Here is a 24,710-nt window from a genome sequence, read left to right as displayed (position 1 = left end):
CCAACAAGAGAAATTATGATGAGACTGAAAACAAGAATAGGCTATTGTATTATGATAGACTGAAAACAAGAATAGGCTATTGTATTATGATAGACTGAAAACAAGTTTAGACTGTTGTATATTCCCATACGAAATATACTACCATCCGCCAATTGTTTGTTTTTATTTTTCGTCTTATAAATTCAAAGTTCACCTTTGTATTGTGTAAATTTTTGGAAGCTTTTATGATTGTTTGGGATATATTTCTTGGCATATATCATGGGCGCATTTTGTGACAAATTGTGTAAACGCTGTCGATGATTCCGAAAATAGAATGAAAACTAAGTAACTTTTTAATCCTATTTTAGCTGTGTTTTAGTATGTACTTTGTTCATTGTGTATAACTTGCTTTTTAGTGAAAAATAGCTTATCACTTTTTAGGGGACAGTGAATTTCCTAGATTAATCAGCCGACATTAATTTGATATGGTGTTTGGTATATTTCTTTAAACACTATCATACAAGCTGAATGCGTTACATATGTATTATTCAGACATCTGACTACGTAATATTTTTGATTTCCTCTTATCCAGCACACTTCTTAGTCCCAGATAAAGTATTACATTGTCCTAAAATATACACAGAAAAGTCTGCCAAAATCAATAAATTTGATAACGAAAATCTTTGAATTTGATAACAGAAAGTTGTGGAAACATTTTTGGAATTGATGGCTCAATGTCTTAAACATACCATACATATTGTGTAGCTAGTCTTGCTAAGCCTCACATTTGAAGAAAATAGGTCAACTAATGGTGTCGAATTGATTGGGGGAAATATTGTCAAAAACTACCAAAAAATGGGAAGGACAAATGTGTATGAAATAATATGCGAACCAGGTCATCTAGCTTGTATACGTGTACAATGTTTGTTTTTACAATAATGACCTCTTTTGAAAATTGAACTTTCGTTTTTCATGATGTAAATATTAACATATCACGAAATAAATGTATTTTATATATGTATTACCCGTCTTGTCTTCATCTCTTACATCTGTAACTATAGGAAAAGTTATAAGATATAAAGAACTAATACCGTTATTGAATAACATCACGAGTGTGTGCGAAATGATATCTGATGGGGCGGGTACCTGGGTACGAGGTGCGTCAGCACTTCAACCAATCTCACGTTTGCAGGAGGAAAGGGAAAGCTGTTGATTGAAACTGCCGATATATAGAAACTTTGACAGAAGAAGTTACATATACATCCGATTACTGGTTGTTCCCATTACCAGAGTCATGGATTCATGCTGTACAATCGTCACAGTGGATTGTTTAAGATTAAACGTGGGGTTGACAGTGTATAACCTGGTTCATTGCGCTATCAATACGACGGTTTTGTGCTTCTCTTACAGAGCGACTGAATTAAGTGTTCTTTTACACCCATACAAAGAGTTGAGTTCTGCAAAGTTAATTCTATTTAATCGACAAACAGGGACCAGAAAAAATGACGAGAGAGACAGGTACGTTGTGAAAATTTTAATAATTAAACCTAAGCTAAACACAAACGGATCTGGATTGATAAAAAATGTTAGAAATATAAAACGAGAACGAACAGATTTGTATATATATACAATATAATCATAATGATTGTACAGTATACATTGTGATATAAATCGCTGTGTACATATCTCATATGCTTGAGTTTTCTTTAACATTTAGCCTCCGCTTATTAAGAACCTCTCCCGATTTGCTCTGGAATATATTCTAATCGCACGAACTTGTACTTTTAAAACGAAAGGGCTTGAGGAGCCCTTATTTTTTACCCTATATTTTGAAGAAGATGAGGGGAAAATGCATGGTGGAAATACGATAATAATGGTAACTTTAAACAACGCATGAATTGATATAACAATATGGTATTACAAGTGTTTACATGTTACATATTTACAGTCCCGCCAACTGTCTTAATTTCAAGTCAGTATATATGGATCTAGATGAAAACCTGCAAGTTGACGACCCTGTATATATGGAACTAGATGAAAACCTGCAAGTTGACGACCCTGTATATATGGAATTACATCAAAACATGCAAGATGACGACCCTGTATGTATGGAAGTACATCAAAACATGCAAGATGACGACCCTGTATATATGGAACTAGATTAAAACCTGCAAGTTGACGACTCTGTATATATGGAACTAAATTAAAATCTGCAAGTTGGCAACCCTGTATATATGGAATTACATCGAAATATGCAAATTGACGACCCTGTTTATATGGAACTAGATGAAAACCTGCAAGTTGACGACCCTGTATATATGGAACTAGATGAAAATCTGATTAACATCATAACACTATAATCATCACAAGACGGCAATGGAAATTATCTCTGGAAGCATGACAAAAAGTATTTACATCTTACTGGTTGTAGAACGTTACTGGTCAGAAATGCAGAATACCCACTAACGCGTTACAGGTCGGAAATGTACTGCACTAACTAACGCGTTACTGGTCAGAAATATAGAGTACTAACTAAAGCGTTACTGGTCAGAAATGTAGAATACCCACTAACGCGTTACAGGTCGGAAATGTATTGTACTAACTAACGCGTTAATGGTCAGAAATGTAGAGTACTAACTAAAGCGTTACTGGTCAGAAATGTAGTATACTAACTAAAATGTTACTGGTCAGAAATGTAGTATACTAACTAAAACGTTAATGGTCAGAAATGTAGTATACTAACTAAAACGTTACTGGTCAGAAATGTAGAGTACTAACTAAAGCGTTACTGGTCAGAAATGTAGAATACCCACTAACGCGTTACAGGTCGGAAATGTATTGTACTAACTAAAGCGTTACTGGTCAGAAATGTAGAGTACTAACTAAAACGTCAATGGTCAGAAATGTAGGGTACTAACTAAAGCGTTACTGGTCAGAAATGTAGTGTACTAACTAAAGCGTTACTGGCCAGAAATGTAGAGTACTAACTAACGTGTTACTGGCCAGAAATGTAGAGTACTAACTAAAGCGTTACTGGTCAGAAATGTAGTGTACTAACTAAAGCGTTACTGGCCAGAAATGTAGAGTACTAACTAACGTGTTACTGGTCAGAAATGTAGAGTACTAACTAAAGCGTTACTGGTCAGAAATGTAGGGTACTAACTAAAGCGTTACTGGTCAGAAATGTAGTGTACTAACTAAAGCGTTACTGGCCAGAAATGTAGAGTACTAACTAACGTGTTACTGGTCAGAAATGTAGGGTACTAACTAAAGCGTTACTGGTCAGAAATGTAGAGTACTAACTAACGTGTTACTGGTCAGAAATGTAGAGTACTAACTAAAGCGTTACTGGTCAGAAATGTAGTGTACTAACTAAAGCGTTACTGGTCAGAAATGTAGAATACCCACTAACGCGTAACAGGTCGGAAATGTATTGTACTAACTAACGCGTTACTGGTCAGAAATGTAGAGTACTAACTAAAGCGTTACTGGTCAGAAATGTAGAATACCCACTAACGCGTTACAGGTCGGAAATGTATTGTACTAACTAACGCGTTACTGGTCAGAAATGTAGAGTATTAACTTACGCGTTACTGGTCAGAAATGTAGTATACTAACTAAAACGTTACTGGTCAGAAATGTAGAGTACTAATTAAAACGTTACTGGTCGAAAATGTAGAGTAGTAACTTACGCGTTACTGGTCAGAAATGTAGTATACTAACTAAAACGTTACTGGTCGGAAATGTAGAGTACTAACTAACGTGTTACTGGTCAGAAATGTAGAGTACTAACTAAAGCGTTACTGGTCAGAAATGTAGTGTACTAACTAAAGCGTTACTGGTCAGAAATGTAGAATACCCACTAACGCGTAACAGGTCGGAAATGTATTGTACTAACTAACGCGTTACTGGTCAGAAATGTAGAGTACTAACTAAAGCGTTACTGGTCAGAAATGTAGAATACCCACTAACGCGTTACAGGTCGGAAATGTATTGTACTAACTAACGCGTTACTGGTCAGAAATGTAGAGTATTAACTTACGCGTTACTGGTCAGAAATGTAGTATACTAACTAAAACGTTACTGGTCAGAAATGTAGAGTACTAATTAAAACGTTACTGGTCGAAAATGTAGAGTAGTAACTTACGCGTTACTGGTCAGAAATGTAGTATACTAACTAAAACGTTACTGGTCGGAAATGTAGAGTAGTAACTAACGCGTTACTGGTCAGAAATGTAGTATACTAACTAAAACGTTATTGGTCAGAAATGTAGTGTACTTACTTAAGCGTTACTGGTCAGAAATTTAGAATAGAATACTAATTAAAAAAAGAATTAAAAAACAGAACTTATTTGAGCTTGACATTTTCACATCTTCACCAGAGACAACAGGAAGGCGACAAGAAAGATTCTGACAACGTAATGTAAACACCACAAAATGTGTATTTAAATGATAATTTGTTCAACGTTTCGGGACAATAAATGTTTGGATTTCGATGAACATAATAATTAAGATTGCATGAAATAAATATATTCCGGACCAACTCTCTGTCTAACACACTGCTATACCGTATTCAAAACAATATATAAAATTATTGGTATTGCATTCTAATAATGTTGCTGTATGGCGGTAAATATGTTAAATGTCTAAAGTGAGATCAACCAAGGCTACAAACACGACTGGTAGACACAAGATTGTTCTGTGTGAACATACAATGGGCGAATTTTGTTTAGAGAACTAAATCCTTTAGTACTAGTATTCTATTGTAAAATTACATAACTTTCTAAAACGGGTATCCTACCCTTCAGTTATTGATTTTTGTCCACACTATCACAGTCGAATACAACAGGCGTCGGTTATGTGGGCGGATTAATGCTATCTACCAAACGGTGACTCAGATTCCTATGAAATATGACAAAAGGCTTTGTCTCTATTGTTATTATATGAATGTCATCATTATCAAATGTCTCTGAAACGTCAATATTGGTGGGTATGACGGTGAAGTGTATATTGCTATCTAACACAAAATATGGTACAATGTGCGATACACTCCATAAGTTAACAATAAGATAAATATCGATAAATTATGTACCTGATGACAAAAGAATAATTCCTGAGTTTGCGAGAAGTACTAGAATTGATTGGATATATACGTCTCAATGGTAGTGTGTAGTTATGCTAACCCCGATATTAGCTAAATTCCATATTCAGGTAGACTCTAATGATACTGCTATGAATCTTCGGCAAACTCATTATTGAGATCATGGATAAATGATGCACGTATATGAAAATACGACCTTGATATAAAATTACCCGAATATCCATTAAGCACTATGCAATCTTGGGATCGATAGATCCATAAAACCTTCGCTTGACTATTATCTGTTCTTTGATTTACCACTCGGTTTCACCTTAATGTTGCCGCACAGTCCCTTTTATCGTTATCAAAGATATCACACGTATAAAGAAGGAAGAACTCTTTTGTTTTCGAAAGTGTCCTTGTTCCAGGTAATAATCAATGATTTTCTTTCTTTGAATAAATGTATGTATAAGTGCAATTAAAATACGATGTTCAGATTAGTTTAAAGCAATCGTAACAGCCACGTCACCAAATGATATACAGAACATCACGACCTGGAATCACAATTTCGTTTATCACACTTCGAAGCATAATTCAGAGTCTCCCTTTTCTTTCATTTTTTTTTTCTAAATATTTCCTTTTAGAACGATATGTCACAAAACATCAATTTAACATCAAAAATAGATTTACCAGTTTGAATGTATACAAAAACCACTGTCGTCACGAGCTAATTGGCATCAACTTTCTTGCTGAAGCCACTTGAGTAAGCGTAATATTTATCCAAAAGAGTATCCATGTAGGTAAAGAACGGTTGGTAATGTGTTGTCCCTTTAAAATGATGAGCCATGTGAGCGGCGGGTCCTCCCATCAAATTAAACGGAACTATCCGATGTATTCCGAAAGGAAGATCATATCCTGTATGATTGTCTACTAGGAGGAAGATAAACACTGGAACAAAAAGCATTCTCGTGAACGGATGGCTTCCCATGAATCTTAACGCGTAGTTCGCAGATAAAATCAGAGTTATCCTCTCTGGGACGGTCAACAAGTTTGTCACGCGGCCGTGCATGACGTCATGTTTGTGGTGCAATGCATGTACGGTCTTGTAGAGCCATGCGTTTTTATGAAATAGCAGATGGAAACAGAAGAACATAAAATCGAACAACAAGACACTTGTTACCAGTTGGAAACACACTCCTCCAACTGTTGGTGGGGCAATCGGAAGCGGGCGCGTCGTCTGAATGACACTCAACCGCTTTTGTGCCATGACGGACGGGTGTACTCCCATGTACTTCTTAATTGTGAACGTATCTAATAGCATTAACGGAGTTAGATATACAATGGCCTCAACGACTATATCCTTCACTGTCGTGTGTACATAGGTGACAGAGGGGTGCACCTTGTACTTATCTATAAACGACATGTAATGCAAGGCAAATGGGTAAACAGGGTATCGCTACCGCGTAGGTCAAGGTTGCATGCCAGGATTCAAAGTACACAGAGTTGAAAGCCCATGTCGACAACAGATAGCTCCAAGTACTATCTAGCCATGTCTGTAAGGTATCTAGATTCTGTATAGAAACACTAGCCACAAGAACAATCAGTGACCTCATGATCCATGGAATGTAGCGATCCCATCCCTCCAGTGGTCTCGTCTTCACCTCCGCCATCGTATCCCTGCTTGCCGTCGGTTCTGCCATCTGTAAAATGAAGACACAAGATGGAAGAGTTAAGGGCGTATCCTTACCAGTTCAAACAAAAACAGAGCCAATCCCTTGTGGAATTAATGTTAGAATTGCGACCCCCAACCCCGCTTATAATGGACCTCTGGTACTCATAGTCTTGGAGTAGTACATACACTGTATTTCCACTATCTGAGTACAGGACCGATTCCCTCACAAACACCATCAACTTACTGAGTGGTTACCCCCGCCGCACCGCTCTTTTCCGTAGAATGAGCAAAGAATGACTAATACAGTTATAAGTCTCATAGGAACCCTCAGCAGTATATCTGCTGCACCATGCAGTAGTGATCCTAATAATCTTACTTATTTGAACCCAGAGACTACCACGCTGTGTAAATCATACCTATGATTTATGACTTTATGGGCAGAATCAATTTTTATGTCCGTCGTAAAATGGAAACTCTAAATAGTACACGCATATCACGTACGTACATAAACACGATTTCTCATTATCGGACTCATGCAGGTAAAGACAATATACTATAAGAAGGCTGAGACTTGATTTTCTGAGCGTTTGCGTTTTAAAGGGATTTTAAGCATTATAGAGACAGCAATTGCTTCTATTGACAAATAGACGACTAGAAGCTACCAAAAGATACCAAATACCATAGATATATATACTACATGTGTATTTTTTTTCCAGATTTGTCGATCGAGATGGCTACCAAGAGCTTTGAATGCTTGAAATATTTCCAATACCTCTCTGAAACCACCAAAGATGTTTGATACATACATTACCTTCCAAAATTCATGTTACAATTATTACGTAAAATACAGCGAAGTTAATCTCGAAGTCTTTATTACAATTTGTTAGAATCATAACTTCTTGGGATGTTTTTGTTCATGATTTCAAATGTTCATTTTTCAAGGGTGCATATGTTTTGTCACAATGGAAATCGTCAAAATGCAACATTCTGGAAATTTCTCTCTTTGTTTAATAGAAATTTCAAAAATGCATTTCTTACATTTGATTTACTGTTAATCAGTTAAATAATTACTTTTATTTTAAAACAAACCCATATTTTTATTCATTTTTGAACTTTATGGAAACTAACAAATCGTCACTTACAAATCTTATGGATATCACAACATTTTCTCCCAAATTTTGTTGACTAGCCGTTCGATTTAAACGTTTCAAGTGTAACAGAACTTTTGGAGGGCAGTGTGTATATATATATATGTGTGTATATGTCTACATGATTGAAGTACTGAAGGCTTTCTACCAAGCTTGTTTATGTCATCATAGATGGTTCTGATTGGATGGGACATTATGAAGTATGGACTTGGACTGGTCTTTCTTGGTAAAACTAAGTTTGATTTCTTTATGATCTTCAATCAACTAGAAAATGTATGTAAGTCATAAATGCCCCCGCTGCCTCTTGACACCCTGAAACACAGTTTGGTGAGGATCACATCAGCACTTCCTGAGATTAGCTAGTTACATTGCATCAGGAAGGGACGGGACGCGACACCATATGCTGAATTTGAATTAGATCTAGATTTGTTATAAATGGCATTTCCCAAACAAAAATGGCGTTAAGAATAACGGGGTGAAGTATTATAATTAGCTATTTCCTGGTAAAAATAGGTCCAATTTTTTTATTTGTATTATTTCATTAGTTCTTTTTTAAAATTGTATTTTGATTGAGATTGGTTTATATTGAGAGTTTTAGGCAATGGAGACGATATTTGTTTTACTTCATTTTTTATAAAAAAAAGTTTCTCGAAAAATGAATGATATCGTTTAATAACATCAATCTTACATAGAAACAATGATACTTTGGTTATACACAATCTTGACGAGTTTAAATTTCAACATCGAAAAAACGCTAGGTCCAATTTCACTGGAATTTTGACAAAACATAACAACGTTATTGTTATTTCATTAATTATTATTTCATAATCCAGTTATAGGGGAAAATTGGGGGAATTGGGGTGACTACATACGAGATTTCTGATTTGATCGATATCAAACGTAGTCAAAAACCTTCTAACTGCTACAGGCTGTTACAGAATAGATACACGGTCAACGGGACTATAGGGGAAAAGGTCAAGGAAGTTCAAAAGGTTGTTGTTATATATTTTTAAGATGGCAACTCCTGATCTGCAGGGCAGTGTTCTGTATGAAATAATAGAATGTATATATCAAATAAACAATACAGTTTTATCAAACAATTGACTGATCTTTGACAATGACTATCTTCGAAGAAATAAACCTGTGTTAAAATCAATACACAATATACTCGTCGATGTTCAACCCGGCTTTAAAATTGTGTGTTTCTAGTTTCACCCTCTGTAAAGGGTCCGTAGATATGACCACCACTGGCTCGTGTAAATATTGCAATAATTTAATTACAAGTGCTCTATGCAATTACCGTGTAGTGGCTGATTTATATAAGATTTAATATAGTAACCGAAATCAAGATTTTTTCAACTTCACTAGAACCTAGTATATTAGACAAAATATCACAATGTACTGCTTATGTATGAGTCTGGTCTGTTTAGAATGTGCATCCTAAAAAAACATGTTGACAAAAAAATAACGAAACTGGTAAAAACAACGTCAATCAGCAAACAAAGAACAAGAATAGGACTTAATTTTGACAGGCTTATAATACGTCAAGCAAGCGAATACAAAATCAAAGATCATTATTTGCAGGTAAGACTAACACAATGAAGCCTAGCTACTGTTGTAGCGGAACAGCATTTGGCACTTTTGACTGTCCGAAAAGACAGTGTAAAGAGTCAAATGCTTTTCATTGATACAGATGAGCCTCATCTGTATCAATGATTATATGTTATTACATTTTACATGGCACCATCGATATCTGACCTTGTGGTGCATAAACACGATCGGTTGTCGTATGTCCGAAACACACAATTCGTGTTTATAGGCCTAAAACCAATTAGTACATCACTATATATAGCCTACCTCTTAATTGTCGTGCTCACTTGCGTGTCTTTATCAATAGTCCATCGTCAGGATCAACTGTTGCGATGTCTTTTGAGTTTACATCAACCTGAAAGAGAAGATAATTGATATGTGAGCACCGATCTCTTCGACGCAATTAGCAATTGTCCATCTAGAGGAGACGAACTGTATGTGTGTCCATCCAGAGGTGACGAACTTATGTGTGTCCATCTAGAGGGGACGAACTGTATCTGTGTCCATCTAGAGGTGACGAACTGTATGTGTGTCCATCTAGAGGTGACGAACTGTATGTGTGTCCATCTAGAGGTGACGAACTGTATGTGTGTCCATCTAGAGGTGACGAACTGTATGTGTGTCCATCTAGAGGTGACGAACTGTATGTGTGTCCATCTAGAGGTGACGAACTGTATGTGTGTCCATCTAGAGGAGACGAACTGTATGTGTGTCCATCCAGAGGTGACGAACTGTATGTGTGTCCATCTAGAGGTGACGAATTGTACGTGTGAACTCCTGAGCACGACACACCCAATGGGTACTATATTGATGTCGCCAGGGAGATACTATCTAAAGAGGTAATTCGAGACAGCATACAGCTCCCTACAATAACAGATACCTCACAGTGATAGTACGCACTCCGACGACTTGTTATTGAGTACATCTGCTTTACAGGAGTTTAGTACAGAACAGTACCAGTCACATATGTATGATAGACATTGTATACCTCTTTACTTCGACAGTAAGCACAGTTGATAAGCTGACCGACAACCTGTAGCAGTTGTACCGATCGTCCACAGCTGGCGGCCTCCGATATGGAAATCATGCATACCTGCATATTTGTCGCAAGTTTTTTAAAAATAGTATTCATATTAATATATATCTTATAGCTACAAATAAAGGGAACAATCACCACTAGTACATATGATCGATTCACAAGACAAGACTGCTGTATTTTTCACAACAGCCAAATTTACCTAGTTTACGCTATTGACCAATCTCTAGGTGTTCAACGTCATCGCAACATCCGGATCATCAAAGAGTTTGATATTCTCTTTCCATATTTTAAATTTAAGCGTATAATAACCAACAACAACTAGAAGAAATTTTATCATGCTCCGCTTGTATATTTAGTACAACTTTCAGTCTTATAGGCGGTCGATTAGGCTGTTACATTGTATTTATCAATTGCTGGTGTTAGATGTAATATTATATGGTGGGTGCCATTATATATATAAATATTGTAATAAAGATTTTTTCCTTCAAACTGAATTAATAATTTTTCTTTGTTTTCATGGTAAATACTCAAATGTGATTGGTCGAAAAATTCGTTTCATTCTTCTATGAAAGAAATTCTGAGAATGGCGAGAAAAAAATGACGTCACAATACGACAATTGACGTTGCGTATTGATTTGAGAAAAAGAATCCCATTTGAAACCAGTTAAATTGTACATAAAACATGTTTTAAATTAGAAAATCATTTTCAAAAATTAATTATAAGCGTTGATGTCAATTATTTTTTAGTTTCATCGGGGTATGAAACAAATTTTGTTTGCAAACTTCTGTAAGAATCCGCTACGCGGATTCATACAGTTTGCAAACAAAATTTGTTTCATACCCCGATGAAACTAAAAAAAAATGACATCAATGCTTAAAACAAAACATGCCTGAGTATCCTTTGATTTTCATCAAACATAAACACAAACATTTTTCTGGAAGAATGTTCTTTATACATTTTCTCTTACACTAAATAACTTAAACATTTCACCCAGTCTTTATCCATACTCCTTAATCTAAGGACATTCGTAGGCTTTAAGTTTCTATAAGAAAGCAGGACAGAATTTAAGGAAAATTCCTTAACTAGGACTTTTTTCCTAAACAAGAATACTTTGCTATGGGAAAAAATAACAACTTTCTTAAAATGTTGATAAAAAAACCCTCTCTGTCGATCCGTAACAGCATACACGCTACAGATTTAAATGTGTCTATTATTCGCTAGGTTGATAATATGGGAGCATGAAGTCAAGCAGGAAAATCGTGAGCAGATATTGGCCAGTCTGTCGTCAGTCATTCAGCCTGTATCAGATCTAATACAAATTAAATATAATATCAAAAGTATTATTAAATGATTGAGCGGTAAGGTATTTCAGTGGGTACCCAGACTTCAATATGATATTAACTCCCTGTGAGAGTAGTTTGTATAAGCTGATAGAAATAGCCTCACCCTTGTGATAATAGTTTAAAGGAAAGCACTTCGGCAGATTCCGAGCTCGACTTATTAAAAAACATGCATATAGTATCATTGTTGCTATGGGCTAAAACGACGGTGGGCGTCACACATCACGTACAATGTAGTTTCCTTGAAGAGTAATCAATAGGAAATCAAATCAAGTCCATACGTACTTGTGTTTCTTTATTTACTCTATGAGTCAGGTAAAGGCAGTGTCCTGGAATAACGGATCATTGACTGTAGTACATGATAAAATCAACACATCCTACATTAATGGAGCGCCCAAAACACCACTCGCTTGTGAAACTAGGAAATAATCAGATGTAGTTAATTATTAACAGAATATCACATTGTGAATGCGCATGTTTCCTCATCTGTCATAAAATTGATTGTGACTTTAATATTTACATAGTCATGTCGAGGAACTAAGATACATCTGTATTTTCCGACAGTAACGCCGACCCTGATAGACACATATATAGGAGTAACATATTTATAAGACGTTTAAACTGACCTCAAAATGTATTTTAAAAAAAATCATACTTTGGTAAATGTTTCACTTCCCGCTCACTCCCCGGTCACAGCGAAGCGTCTTGCTGCGGGCAGCCTATTTCATGTCCTGTAGGTAGGGCGTTCTTAGCCGTAAGAGCCGACTAAATTTGGGACTTTTTATTTACATGTATGAAGAAAATGTGAGGAATGGTTCGAATTCTGTCCCCTGGTCAAGTTTGGTTTGGTTTGGTTTTATTTGTTTAAAGTCCTATTAACAGCTAAGGTCATTTAAGGACATTTGTGATGAGTGCATATGTGTGTTTTGGAGGCTGCGGTATGTTTGTGTTATGTCTCCTTGTGATAGGCCGGAACTTTTGCCGATTTATAGTGCTACCTCACCGAAGCATACTGCCGAAGATACCCAGCATGACACCCACCCCGGTCACATATTATACTGACAACGGGAGAACCAGTCGTCCCATTCCTAATGTGCTGAGCGCTAAGCAGGAGTAGCAACTACCATTTTTAAAGACTCTGGTATGTCTCGGCCAGGTGACAGAACCCAAAACCTTCCTCACAGGGGCGAACACTCAACTAAAGGCCAAAAGTGAGACAGTGTCAAGTGAGACACAAGGAAGAAGAAAGTTGGTAAGAAAGAGAAAAGATAAGATCCCAAATTAAGTCGCCACTTACGATCATGCAATAGGGGCAGCAGGTACAATTCTTCAAGACATACCAGAGTCCTTATAAGGTAGTTGCTACTCCTGTTTAATGCTCAAAATTTTAGGAGTGGGAAGACTGGTTTGCCCATTGTTGGTATAATGTGACTGGGTGAGGTGTCCTGCTGGGTATCTTCGGCAGTACCTTTCAGTGAGGTAGCACTATGGAGTCGACATGAATTTCGCTCGATCACAAGGAGACAAAACACGAATATACATCAGTCTCCCAAAAACACGCGAACACTTAACACACACATGCATCTCACACAAAGGGGAGGTCATCCTCAAATGACCACAGCTGTTGACAGGACGTCAAACGATATAAACCCAACCAAACTATCCGCAGTCGGTATTTCTTTTTTTAAGCCGTGGTCACATCTGACGGTTACGTTCGTAGTTTACCGTGTTGGGGGATGGTCGTACGTAGAGAACCTTAATTGACCTTAGTTGAAGGTTCATTAGATTCACTTTCACTCTCTGCAGACCCTGGATGATTGGTGTCAGAAAAAACTAGAACTGTCACCAGGATAGCCGACTAATAACCTCGCTCCCCAATCCATTTTGATTCCTACTGATTCCCAAATTGTTAAAAGAAAACGTGGCAATATAGCATATCAAAACAGTAGACGCTTTAACATTATGCTTGTTGATTACGTAAGGTTCAATAAGTTGGATGAAAACTGTTTGAAGAGATATCCAGACAAGAGGGTGTCTATAAATATAGGAAAAAGAACTGCCCTGACCCTTGAATCAAAAACGCTTCAAAATCACAATTAAACTTATTAATTAACTTCTCCTTCTTTGTCGCGTATTTAAACAACTTCTTGACAATACAAACTCTCGTCACGCTCGTGTGAAGTATTGGACTAGATGCCCTCAAGTAAGATACATATGGTCAACGAAGTTGCCAAGTATCGGTGTATATCGGGAAAGATCGGAGCTAAATGCTTTGCTCATGAATTTCCAGTTTGACAAATGAACCTGAACCTGGGGTATTATTGATTTGCACTCCATGTCGGAGTATAGAATTACCACCAGATCTACACAGCGAGTCGTATTTCAAGGCATTTTATCATACTGATCTTCTTTTAAATCACACACATACAGTATACAAATGCGGCTACTCGTCTCAAAAGCATATTTCTAAAAGTCGTACCACTTTACAGTGATACAGTACAGGTAATATATTCATCACTTTACAGTGATACAGTACAGGGAACATATTCATCACTTTACAGTTATAAAGTAAAGGTAATATATTCATCACTTTACAGTTATAAAGTAAAGGTAATATATTCAACACTTTACAGTGATACAGTACAGGTAATATATTCAATACTTTACAGTGATACAGTACAGGTAATATATTCATCACTTTACAGTGATAAAGTCCAGGGAATACATTCATCACTTTACAGTGATAAAGTACAGGTAATATATTCATCACTTTACAGTGATAAAGTACAGGTAATATATTCATCACTTTACAGTGATAAAGTACAGGGAATATATTCATCACTTTACAGTGTTAAAGTACAGGTAATATATTCAATACTTTACAGTGTTAAAGTAAAGGTAATATATTCAACACTTTACAGTGATAAAGTACAGGTAATATATTCATCACTTCACAGTGATTAAGTACAGTAATATATTCAACACTTTACAGTGATATAGTACAGGTAATATATTCAACATTTTACAGTGATAAAGTCCAGGGAATATATTCATCACTTTACAGTTATAAAGTAGAGGTAATGTATTCATCACTTTACAGTTATAAAGTAAAGGTTATATATGCAATCACTTTACAGTTATAATGTAAAGGTAATATATGCAACACTTTACAGTGATAAAGTATAGGGAATATATTCATCACGATACAGTGTTAAAGTCCAGGGAATATATTCATCACTTTACAGTGTTAAAGTACAGGTAATATATTCAATACTTTACAGTGTTAAAGTAAAGGTAATATATTCAACACTTTACAGTGATAAAGTAAAGGAAATATATTCATCACTTTACAGTGATAAAGTACAGGTAATATTTTCAACACTTTAGAATGATATAGGTTTTACATTTAACACTTTACAGCGATATAGTATAGATATAAAATATTCATACCAAATTGAATTTAATTCCAGCATTTAACTGCAAACTGTGACTGTAAACGATAACGATATGACTGTGAATACACCTGTATACGTTGCGATTGATTCCATCAAATACCCTCCATTAGTAAAACACCTATTTGTCTGTGTTGACGTAGTGACACAGCAAGAATTTACATGTCGCCCTTGTGCTGAATTGTCAGTATCAAAATTAATAAACATATTTTTCAAGAACAACAAAGAAACTCCACTTGATAGTTTGGAGTTTCCTGTATACATTATAGACAAGTTTGAATATTGATCCATGTAAAACAGATATCAAATTTGGCAAAACCACTAATTCTCAAGATTCACCTAGATATCTTATATTGCCCTTAAACCACTCCTTCTAAAAAGTGAGAAGAAGATTAATGAAATAAGAATATAATTTAACTATAAACTAATTTGTTCTTCAGTTGGATACCCAATAAAGATTTTTTTTAAACAATTTCTCAAAATCCCGGGTTCTTAACATAAAAATTCACATAACATGTAGTGTTTACTGAGATTTCATGTTACAATGCATCTATAATCCAGGTTAAGCTGTAATAACATACCTAGTTTTTGAGAAACTGAGCTAAACACAAAACAAAAAAAGTTCTGATTCTCAGCACCCCTCATTTCCAGAGTCAATGGACCATAGATTCAGTAAATGAAGGCTGTGTTGAGATATTCACTGTGTGCTCTAACTATACACCATGTTTGAATAAAGTTGATCATACACTTTTTGAACCAAAACCAACGCCTATCTTAGTGGAATGCTGAACTTGAACGAAGTAATTTGATATGTTTGCACTCTTATATAATGCATTTCCCTTTCATATGCCACTGTTTTCTTTCATCAATACAAGAAATATATTCAAAAATATCTTTTTCATTTTCGACAGTTATAAACTAAGCTCGGTGATAACCGAAGGGACAGTTGCTGTAAAAATCATCGTATCAAACTGAAATATCAGATAAAAAGGAAATTGTTTATTAAACTTAAAAAAAGACGCCATGATCCTAAACAGCTGCTCCCAATGATAGGACTTCGCCGGCCATTGTGTGGAATTAGTTTGGATATGTTATATGCTTTATTGTTTACTTATGTACTTTTTATTGTTAATCGGTTAATATGTAATATTTGCATTTCCTGAATCAGTCGTTCTGTGACCAGACTGACCACAGGAGCAGATATGGGCTGTTTACAATGTGATAAATGCTGCATTTACTTCGATATCGATGGCGTATTTTCGGCTTCACATTATACTTTACTCTTTACAGATAAGGATACAAAAATACTAAAACCACCAACGTCTGGACCATTTATCTTTGGATAACACCCCCTTTGGTATAGTATCGATCGTCAAGCGTTTGTGATGGACATTTATGTAGGCTACAGTAGACATTACAAGACAGTAGCATGGCTAGACACTTCTATGCTTTAGCAATATTTTCTAAATCTTCATAAATATTTCTAATTAATATTCCATAATTGTATAACCTTTTCAACTTATTGGATATTGCAGAAACATATATACACATAAACAATACATTATACATATAACATAACTACAACAGTACATGTACGTACGGAGTTACCCGAACTATATGAAGATAGGGATCGTCGTCGTCATTGTCATCATCAGCAACAGCAGCAACGACATATTAGATAGGCCTACTTATTACATTGTAGTAGCTTTTAAATGAAGCTGAGTTAGACAACAAAATACATACACGGGCATTTATATAAATAATATGAGATACGTGTACAAGGCTATAAGGTGAGATCCGTACGAAATTAGCCTATTAAAAAGACATAAATTAGTAGAATCTAGGTCCAATATTATAAAGCCTTCCTCCAGGTCTCAGACGGCTAAGCTTACAGTATGCTTTTTAAATCTTTACCTGTTTATCTCCCATTTCAGACCCGGAGTAGAATGATAGATTAATATAATCATCCAATAAACGATAGGTACCATTCATAATGAACGGAGTGTGTATTACTGTGGCAAAGTATGAATTTCACATAATGAAAAAACGAACCTTACCTCCTTCTTACTTCAAAAACAAGAAAGAGTGTTTCCAAGGGCGATAATTTCAAAAAGGAACGATAAACCCCCGAGACATGTATAGGCCGACGATAAAATCATAAAGCATCCGTTCGGACCATCTGCTATGATACACAGCGTCTTTTATATGTGATTATATTTTTACAAATACTATTTCAAGAAACACAGTTTTTTTCTTACATTCAATTGCTCCCTTGTAATGGTAATGGTAGGGTAATGGTGAATGTCATTGCCCTGGCTGCCAATCACGATTGTGGCTTTAAATAATTAATTGATTGATCAACCGCCTTATTCACCTGATCTTTCTCCATGAATCAGACTTCCATCTATTTCCAAAACTGAAAACATCTATTTCAGGCACCCTAACTCTAACCATAACTCTAACATGCAGTGGATGACTTTCTGAACAGCCAAGAAAATGAGTTCTCTAAAAGAACATTGAGGCCATTAAACACCGCTGGCAAAAGTGTATAGATACTGAAGGGGGTTATGTTGAAAAATAATCGGATGTCCGGCAAATTTCAAATCCTTCAATACGAGGCTCACAACTAAACACTTAGCCCTCGTACTTTACTGCAAGTCAGTACGTCGATCCGTACATATGTATATTTACCCGCGACTTTGAGTCAGCTATAACAGTGTTGTCCGTAATTTAAATCCCCGAGTTTGAGGCAGTGATACCCGTTTTGTCCGTACTTTACCCTCGACTCTGAGGCAGAGATAACCATTTTGTCCGTACGAAATTAACCCTCGACTCTGAGGCAGAGATACCCAGTTTATCCGTACATTACCCTCGACTCTGAGTCAGAGATACCCGGTTTGTCTGACCGTGATTAACCCTCGAATCTGAGTCAGAGATATAGAGTTTACACAACGAGTAGTTGTTGGATACGGAATTTATTTCACACGAGTAAGTTATTTTTTAAAAGTTACAAAAGACACGAGCTTTAGCGAGTGTTTTTTGCAACTTTTAAAAAATAACTTACGAGTGTGAAATAAATTCCATATCCAACAATTTCGAGTCGTGTGACCTGTTTCTACCACAATAATATCGGCTTGAATCAAAGGGAAACGTGGCCAAGTATAATTTCGCGTATGCAAATAAAGTGTACCGGTGACGTCCGGGACCCGGTGATGTGACGTCATTAGATTATTAATGACGTCAATAACAATTGCAGCTTGGGTCAAAGTTCACCGTGTTAGCCAATCGAAATGCGTATAGAGTTTATACCACGTGTGGTATAAACAGATTGTTAATCAACAGCTGTAATGATTAACTGATGGTCTGAGAGTTGAATAACACAGGGTATTGTGGTAGAAACCCGGTTAATCCGTCAGTGATTAACCCTCGACTCTGAGTCAGAGATACCCGGTTTTGTCCGTCAGTGATTAACCCTCGACTCTGAGTCAGAGATACCTGGTTTATCCGTCAGTGATTAACCCTCGACTCTGAGTCAGAGATACCCGGTTTATCCGTCCGTGATTAACCCTTGACTCTGAGTCAGATATACCCGGTTTATCCGTCAGTGATTAACCCTTGACTCTGAGTCAGAGATGCCCGGTTTTGTCCGTACGTAATATTAACCCTCGACTCTGAGTCAGAGATACCTGGTTTATCCGTCAGTGATTAACCCTCGAGTCTGAGTCAGAGATACCCGGTTTATCCGTCCGTGATTAACCCTCGACTCTGAGTCAGAGATACCCGGTTTTGTCCGTACGTAATATTAACCCTCGACTCTGAGTCAGAGATACCCGCTTTATCCGTCAGTGATTAACCCTCGACTCTGAGTCAGAGATACCCGGTTTATCCGTCAGTGATTTACCCTCGACTCTGAGTCAGAGATACCTGGTTTATCCGTCAGTGATTAACCCTCGACTCTGAATCAGAGATACCCGGTTTATCCGTCCGTGATTAACCTTGACTCTGAGTCAGAGATACCCGGTTTTGTCCGTCAGTGATTAACCCTTAACTCTGAGTCAGAGATACCCGGTTTTGTCCGTCAGTGATTAACCCTTGACTCTGAGTCAGAGATACCCGGTTTATCCGTCAGTGATTAACCCTCGACTCTGAGTCAGAGATACCCGGGTTGTCCGTCAGTGATTAACCCTCGACTCTGAGTCAGAGATACCCGGTTTATCCGTCAGTGATTAACCCTCAACTCTGAGTCAGAGATACCCGGTTTGTCCGTCCGTGATTAACCCTTGACTCTGAGTCAGAGATACCCGGTTTGTCCGTCAGTGATTAACCCTCGAATCTGAGTCAGAGATACCCAGTTTATCCGTCAGTGATTAACCCTCGACTCTGAGTCAGAGATACCCAGTTTATCCGTACCTTACCATCGACTCTGAGTCAGAGATACCCGGTTAATCCGTACCTTACCCTCGACTCTGAGTCAGAGATACCCAGTTTATCCGTACCTTACCCTCGACTCTGAGTCAGAGATACCCGGTTAATCCGTACCTTACCCTCGACTCTGAGTCAGAGATACCCAGTTTATCCGTACCTTACCCTCGACTCTGAGTCAGAGATACCCAGTTTATCCGTACCTTACTCTCGACTCTGAGTCAGAGATACCCGGTTAATCCGTCAGTGATTAATCCTTGACTCCGAGTCAGAGATACCCGGTTTGTCTGACCGTGATTAACCCTTGACTCTGAGTCAGATATACCCAGTTTATCCGTACATTACCCTCAACTCTGAGTCAGAGATACCCGGTTTTGTCCGTCAGTGATTTACCCTCAAATCTGAGTCATGGATACCCGGTTTATCCGTCCGTGATTAACCCTCGACTCTGAGTCAGAGATACCCGGTTTATCCGTCAGTGATTAACCCTCAATTCTGAGTCAGAGATACCCGGTTTATCCGTCAGTGATTAACCCTCGACTCTGAGTCAGAGATACCCGGTTTATCCGTCAGTGATTAACCCTCGACTCTGAGTCAGAGATACCCGGTTTATCCGTCAGTGATTAACCCTCAACTCTGAGTCAGAGATACCCAGTTTGTCCGTCCGTGATTAACCCTTGACTCTGAGTCAGAGATACCCGGTTTGTCCGTCAGTGATTAACCCTCGAATCTGAGTCAGAGATACCCAGTTTATCCGTCAGTGATTAACTCTCGACTCTGAGTCAGAGATACCCAGTTTATCCGTACCTTACCATCGACTCTGAGTCAGAGATACCCGGTTAATCCGTACCTTACCCTCGACTCTGAGTCAGAGATACCCGGTTAATCCGTCAGTGATTAACCCTTGACTCTGAGTCAGAGATACCCGGTTTATCCATCAGTGATTTACCCTCGACTCTGAGTCAGAGATACCCGGTTTTGTCCGTACGTAATATTAACTCTCGACTCCGAGTCAGAGATACCCAGTCGTAATATTAACTTTCGACTCTGAGTCAGAGATACCCGGTTTACCCGTTCGTACCTTACCCTCGACTCTGAGTCAGAGATACCCGGTTTATCCGTCCGTGATTAACCCTCGACTCTGAGTCAGAGATACCCGGTTTATCCGTCAGTGATTAACCCTCGACTCTGAGTCAGAGATACCCGGTTTGTCCGTCCGTGATTAACCCTCCACTCTGAGTCAGAGATACCCGGTTTATCCGTCCGTGATTAACCCTTGACTCTGAGTCAGAGATACCCGGTTTATCCGTACGTAATATTAACTCTCGACTCCGAGTCAGAGATACCCGGTTTATCCGTACGTAATATTAACTCTCGACTCCGAGTCAGAGATACCCGGTTTATCCGTACGTAATATTAACTCTCGACTCCGAGTCAGAGATACCCAGTCGTAATATTAACTCTCGACTCCGAGTCAGAGATACCCGGTTTGTCTGACCGTGATTAACCCTCAAATCTGAGTCACGGATACCCGTTTATCCGTACCTTACCTTTTAATTTCGGCTAATCAGCATAAACATAAACAACACATAATACAATACAAATTCAGTAAGTGGTTCTGGCAATAGACATATCATGGAGGACGGACAATATACATTTGATCTTAGCTCAAAATGATAATTTGTAGCATACACGTATACCTACATGTGATGGTTATACCTATAGATGGTGTCCATGCATGGCTGCTGCCACACTGCAACATAGCAACTATATAAATGTACGTACCAATATATATTGCTTGACTGGACATCGTACGGCTATATTCGTCCTACACACGGGATACAGTTAAAGGACGATGGGGTGAATATCGATATTAAACGGTAATCGTTTGTTAATATTCTGTACCGAGTACGTGTAAACCAGAACCCAACACTCACAACTCATAGTATCAATTTACACCTGGTATCGGAATTTTCAGAAATAATTTGCACAGAAGCGACCGCAAGCTATGTCAGTATAGCTAACACGTACAAAATAACTTTAAAAAAAAAAGACTATGTAAACACTTCGTCATGATTAGGTACAACTTTACAGTGAACGGTCGGGGTACCCGGTTGTCATACGGCGGTATGATACGAGTTTTATTATACCCATTGAAGCTCCTGGTTAGATTCAGTGCCTGGTATATTTACAATGAGAATATCTCGACCCTTACCTGGGGTTCAGATCAACAGCTAATCCAGGTTTTTGTCTTCACGGCGCTGCATCCGTAAATAGTATCCGTTTCTCCCGATGCCACGCCCTCACACTGAAAATGATGAATGAAATGTTTACCCAGCTGTCCATTCAACTCGCACAGGTGCACAACAGACACGGGCACGAATGTTTAATACATGTGCGATGACAGGTGTCCACGCGACAGGTAAACACAAATTTAACGTGCTGAACGTAGCACTTCCGGGTTCTGAACCAGTTACACGTGTGATCGCCACCACTAGAATGTAGTCCACGGGTACTGGTCATGCTCGAGTACATATAGTACAGGTACTGATCACAAGTAAATATTACTTGTCATTATTTTGTGCATATCTCAGGCACCCAACACAATTATTTTATGGGTTAGCTTTGATATATAAATACACATATTATACTTGATAAATTAGTCGGTCTACATGTATACTTGCATGCATACGGGAAGACTTGCATTGGTTAATATACATATCGTTACCTGTACCAGAAACATGTATTAGGTTATATATGTTTCTGTCTATACAGCCTATGCACTGATACATATGTACATACTATTATATGGTGTACATGTATCATTTCTCAGTATACTGTTTAAATAACGATCAATGCAGCCCAGTAAACTAAATAGCAATCCTGAAACAAGACTCGAGTGCCAGGACCTTGTTTGTTAGCGTTTTTCAAACCGTGTGCAGTATTTGACACTGGGATATGATGGTCCAATTTAAAATCCACTCGGAAATGCTTACTTTTAAAACTGAACACTCCAAGCTCATGTTTATTGCAGATTGATTATTTATATTCCGAAAGGGGAAGGAAAGGGTAATTACTGTGTTCAAGAGATTAGGACAATATATGTTTATGATACAGTAATAAACTCGGAGAAGTATAGTATGTTTGCATGGAATTTTACCCAGAGTCAATGCACAAATGTACATGCATAAATACATATCTCTGTTATGTAACTCATTAAAGTAATTATGATAAAATATTTTGACCAACAGTATTTTAACAATAACTGGTCTATAATGCATTGTTCATGACCTATAGACTTTGTAACCAATGTCAATACGTCGTATATCGTAAAAACAGATAGAATCTTCGGCCTTACTTTTTTCGTCGATAAAAGTGTTTTAAGATACAAACCTGGTAATTCTAGCTGTAGACACAACGCTTTGTTGCTGTTTTCTGTCAATACACAGCCTACTAGAGGTTATATCTGAACAGTTCTCAAAATCGTCACGAATCAACCACTCACTGGATCAATAAAATTAAAATTTAACATGTTAAAGTATCGGTAGATGCACGTGTGGATTCCATACTTCCAGTATACAAACACTTCTACAATACCACCAAACGATGCATTTTAACCATATATAACGCACGGACATGGATTACTCGAGGGACGTGGCATCCTCCTCCTTCAGTATTTTCTTGATATATCATGCTGTGTCATTCATTCTCATTTGTCCGGAAATGACATTTGATTTTTACAGCCGTATAACGAAAAAGGTCAATTTCAATAGTTGATTATGTACTTTGTTTGAAATTCCATTGTATTTTATCACAATAATTGAAAATTCACAAAAAGACAAATAATAAATCTTTATTTGTAAGATAATGTCCCTAGTGTATATATTTGTATTTATGTATATTACATCTACTGATCATGAACTTCCGAAACTGCCTACATCCTTCCGGCTACATGACATGGAGCTGTCGTCACCGCTTGGTGTGTCGTAGGCAATCATGAACTATGTATTATGTGCTTGCCCCTAGCGCGAGAGTTTTAAAGATAACTCACACTGTCTTTGCTAACTGGTGTATGTATACTGTGTATTATGGATAGAATAACAGGTGAATGTGAAGTTACAAACTTCATCATGGAAATCGAAAAACTTTTATTTATTTACACCTAAGTCCAGAATCAAAGTTTGAAAATCACACTGATACATGTGTATTGATATAAAGAGATCCTCGCGCCAGTTCGTAAATGAAGTGATAAAAACACGCTCAGCTTTAAAGAAACGTAAAATCATCTCCCTTCCCACTATAGATACAGAAACCGACAGTGTCGCTGTATGTTCTAAACAATCTGTTTCATCCCCGGCAATTAACAAAATCATCAACCTGTCAACCTGATCGATATTGGACCACTCGTGTTATTCTTGACATTTTGGCGTTATGATTTGTGTCTACAACATTTAAGAAGTTTGTACATTATTCAAAACTTTTATTCCCGTTAAATGTCAATACCAGAAACTGATATATCTGAACAAAATCAATACTTTTTTTTTTTTTAGATATCTATGGAATGCTGTTTTTAATTGAATAATTATAAGATTATTTCCTTGCTGTTTGTTCTGTCATTTACACAAACAAGTCTGTTTATTTATTTTGATTGGGTTTTATTGATTTTACTCAATGGTTTGATTTAGATGTTAAGTTATTTTTATTTGAACATCTAATTTTTCATAGTGTTAGTTAAGAACGTATTCAGACATGTAATGTGATGTGTCAACATTTTATTTTCGAAAACCAATAAGACTGTAGGAGTTATTTCCCTTTAACTGTAATGGAAACTTTGTGTGCCACACAATAATTTAGTTATGGGTACTCTATGTATTAGTCGTACATCACTATAGTATGTCAAATGTATGAAGCCCAACTTAAATATAAATCGCAGGTGTAATAGTTCCTTTTCGTGCCTTATTTGCCTTATCAATTTCTGATATTTCAT

The 24,710-nt window shown here is 37.2% G+C and overlaps 1 protein-coding gene across 1 annotated transcript; it reads right to left on the bottom strand.

The window, feature by feature from the left end:
- Window positions 1-1,498: 1,498 nt before the first annotated feature.
- On the bottom strand, window positions 1,499-23,355 carry LOC117325553 (cholesterol 25-hydroxylase-like). The gene is given in 4 exon segments (XM_033881857.1): window positions 1,499-6,509; window positions 6,511-6,759; window positions 9,737-9,824; window positions 23,117-23,355. Coding segments are annotated over 2 exon segments (972 nt in total). The 5' UTR covers window positions 9,737-9,824; window positions 23,117-23,355; the 3' UTR covers window positions 1,499-5,786.
- Between the last annotated feature and the right edge of the window lie 1,355 nt (window positions 23,356-24,710).

Source organism: Pecten maximus, chromosome 4 (genome assembly GCF_902652985.1).
Source record: "Pecten maximus chromosome 4, xPecMax1.1, whole genome shotgun sequence".
Taxonomy (NCBI): domain Eukaryota; kingdom Metazoa; phylum Mollusca; class Bivalvia; order Pectinida; family Pectinidae; genus Pecten; species Pecten maximus.
Note: the sequence above shows the minus strand (reverse complement) of the source record. Positions and strands in the feature narration are given on the sequence as shown.